This window comes from Asparagus officinalis, chromosome 8 (genome assembly GCF_001876935.1).
Source record: "Asparagus officinalis chromosome 8, Aspof.V1, whole genome shotgun sequence".
Classification (NCBI taxonomy): domain Eukaryota; kingdom Viridiplantae; phylum Streptophyta; class Magnoliopsida; order Asparagales; family Asparagaceae; genus Asparagus; species Asparagus officinalis.
Genome location: NC_033801.1, coordinates 117,448,152 through 117,451,315, shown reverse-complemented (window position 1 = coordinate 117,451,315; position 3,164 = coordinate 117,448,152). Strand labels below are relative to the sequence as shown.

The window sequence follows — 3,164 nt, the reverse complement described above, 5'->3', positions numbered from 1 at the left end:
GAGAACACAATGCACCGATGGGGACAAAGGAAGAGAGGTAGAGCTTTGGCGACATGGGAGGGGAGGACGGAGGATCGACGAGTCGGACTCCCACTACGTGATACCGAGTTTTTATCAAAACGAAGTAAGTGCTCTACCATCGAGCTACATCCCCATTTGGTAATCCTAATGCAAATATAGGAAATAATAATCAAAATAACATTGAACCAAGGTAGAAAACTGATGAAGAAAGCCAATAATACCAAAATAAGCAGGTCCAGGGAAATACCAGAATAATTAATTTCGGGGCAAGTCTCATGTAAGTTAGCCTAGTCTCATATACTCAAAGTTCAGAGCTTCACAATGTTAGGAAAAATAAACAAGTAATCCGTTACAATACTTAGCATGTAGCAAATTTAGTTGTCATCCATGGATTCAGTCCAACCAAGCCCTGGCCTCAATGTTTCCCCCTGTGGCTCTTCGAAATCACGTGCATCGCGAAGTGAAGCCTCAAAATCAGTAGAATCGATTGCAGCTGGAAGAAAGCTGCCGATATCATCTCTAGCTCCGAAGCCTCCAGCGCGCATAACATCATCAGCTGTTATCGCAGCTTCCATATTCACTTCTCCTCCGATATGCGCATTGTGTGCTCCTTGGTTTTGTTCCATGACTTCTCCTTTGCTGGAGTTGTTAACAACTTCTGAAGGCTTTTTTGGCTCGGTCTGGGCTTTATTGGTTTCTGTAGCTTCAGTGTTCATAGTACTTCTGCTTTGATCTGAGAAAATAAAATAATCAAATTAAGCAATGTACCTAACAGGATAATCAATATAACTGAAGTAACTAGAAATTAAGAATGTATAATAACCTAGAAGCCACAGAGCCGAGTGAGACCCATCAAAAATTTAACAGTTTTGCATCATATTGCAAGAACCAAATAAAAAGAAATTGAAGTTCCATATCATGCATTAGAATTTAGGGTAGACGGAAAAGAGAAGTCTTCTCCATAACAATAACATTGACTGAACCCAAACATGAAACCGCTTTATATAAATATCAAATAAGGGGTTACATCTCAATTAAGCCTCAATATTTCATCAGACTTTCCGAGTCAAGGGTCTCTTCAGTCTCAACTTCTTGTCACCTCTTCATGCTCAACTTCATGTTGCCAAAAGCCCTCCCCTTTAGCAATCTCACTCGGCTTCTCTCCTTCTCTAAGTTGTATGTCCCCAAGTTCCTCTTCTCCTAATTATATCTTAGTTACATGATTTGACAACTTTGTAAGTTTAGAATTCATTTATGACACCTGGGAGAGGTATGTACAAGGTTTTAAATATCGGTTATCGGAGATTTATCAGACGGTCAAAATCCTTATCGGATAACGGAAATCGGGGATATATCGGGGATAAGTAGTATTTATCGGAGCGATACACTAGATGGTGTATATTTACTATATTTATTTCATCATGTCATGAAATTTTATGCCTAACATCAATCAGTTTTATTTTTGTTGCAGACTTGAGTTCAAAATGACATCAAGATTCCAAGGAATGAAAGAACTGAGGAAGACTACTTAAAATAGCAATTGTAAACTATCTGTGGACCAAGTTGTAAAACTAATCAATATTAGTCGTAGTGAACAGTGATTCGATGAAATTCAGAGATTATGGACTGAGTTATAAACTTATAATTAGCTAAATTAGTTACAGTGAAAAATTAGTTGCAGTTAAAACTAATTGCTCAAGTAAAAACTAATAGTTTAAAATTAATTGTAAATTTGTAATTAAAATTAAATTTGCTTATACAGTCACAAGTATTTTCTTAAAATTAATTACAAGTTTGCTATAAACTAATTGCAATGAAAATTAACTGTAATTAAAATTAAATTTGCTTATATAGTCTCACAAGTATTTTCTTAAAATTAATTACAAGTTTGCTATAAACTAAATGCAATGAAAATTAACTGTAATTAAAATTAAATTTGCTTATACATTACAGTCTCACGAGTATTTTCTTAAAATTAATTATAACTTTACAAGTTTGCTATAAATTAATTACAAGACTTGTAACTAATTTATTATACAAGTAGAAGAACTTAACTACAAACAAAAACAGTAATAATCAGAGAGAAAGTGTAAGAAAACGAAGCAGTAATAATTGACAAACAAATACTGGAAGGAGTTATTTCAGCTTACAACACCCGATGACCGTAGCAAGCTACCAAAAGAAAATTAGCATTAAAAAAGATGAGCAAAATAAAGGATTATGAACTTAAAAGAAAAAAGAGGAGAACAGTAATCAGAATAGAAGAGGTCGGGGAGGCGAGCTTAAAAGAAAAAGAAAGAAGAGAAAAAAAGAAAGAAAACGAAGGCGAGAAGACTCAGAAGAGAAGAAATGAAGAAGAGATACCTCGCTGGAGATTCACGAAGTCGAGGCGACGAAGAGGCGACAAAATCGAGGCGACGAAGAGCCGATGATGACGATACGACGAAGAGCCGAGACGACGTAGTCGAGGCGACAAAGAGGCTTGAAGGTCAGGATCCACGAAGGTCCGAGGCGACGAAGTCGAGGCGGCGAAGATTCTTCGTCGCTGGCGAACAGCCGCCAGAGTGATTTAGGGCTTGAAGATCAGGATCCACGAAGGTTAGGGTTTTCATTTTACTGTGAAAACGGGTCGGGTTTTATATTTCAACATCGTAACTCAAATCACGGCCGATAACCGATAAAAAAACATCTGTTATCGGGCGATATTATCCGTTATCGGCGATTTATCACCGATAATTTGTCAAAAACGTTAACCGACTACAAATTCACGTTATCCTATCGGAAACCTTAGAAATCCGATATATCGCCGATATTATCCGATTTATCGCCGATATTTAAAACACTGGGTATATACGCTATCCAATATGAAACTCAATATTTACAATATTCCCGATATACCCCAAATACCTGGCATCTGATATGGAGGCTTTTCATCTGATGACCGCAATATCTGACATTTAGAACACCGCATAAAGCATAAACTGAATAACATCGACAATTTGTAGTTTGTATTTCAAACAGAATCTATTGGTAACCACATAACATGCTTTATTGTACCATATAGTCTGATTAAATCCAGCAAGAAATTGGAACCGAAGGTTCAGGTTAAATCATTGACTGAAGCCAAAGAGATTTAGCAAGCC

At 36.6% G+C, this 3,164-nt stretch overlaps 1 protein-coding gene across 3 annotated transcripts in view; it reads right to left on the bottom strand.

Moving 5' to 3' along the window:
* The window catches only part of LOC109822018, a 5,768-nt gene continuing 2,843 nt past the window's right edge, over nt 240-3,164 (bottom strand). For 2 of the 3 annotated variants that reach the window (XM_020388174.1, XM_020388176.1), the window contains one exon: nt 240-754. In XM_020388174.1, coding sequence (XP_020243763.1) covers nt 396-754 — 359 coding nt within the window. In that variant the 3' untranslated portion in view covers nt 240-395. Of the gene's footprint in view, nt 755-2,928; nt 2,987-3,164 lie in introns of all 3 variants that reach the window. The other variant, XM_020388175.1, reaches the window with a different exon arrangement.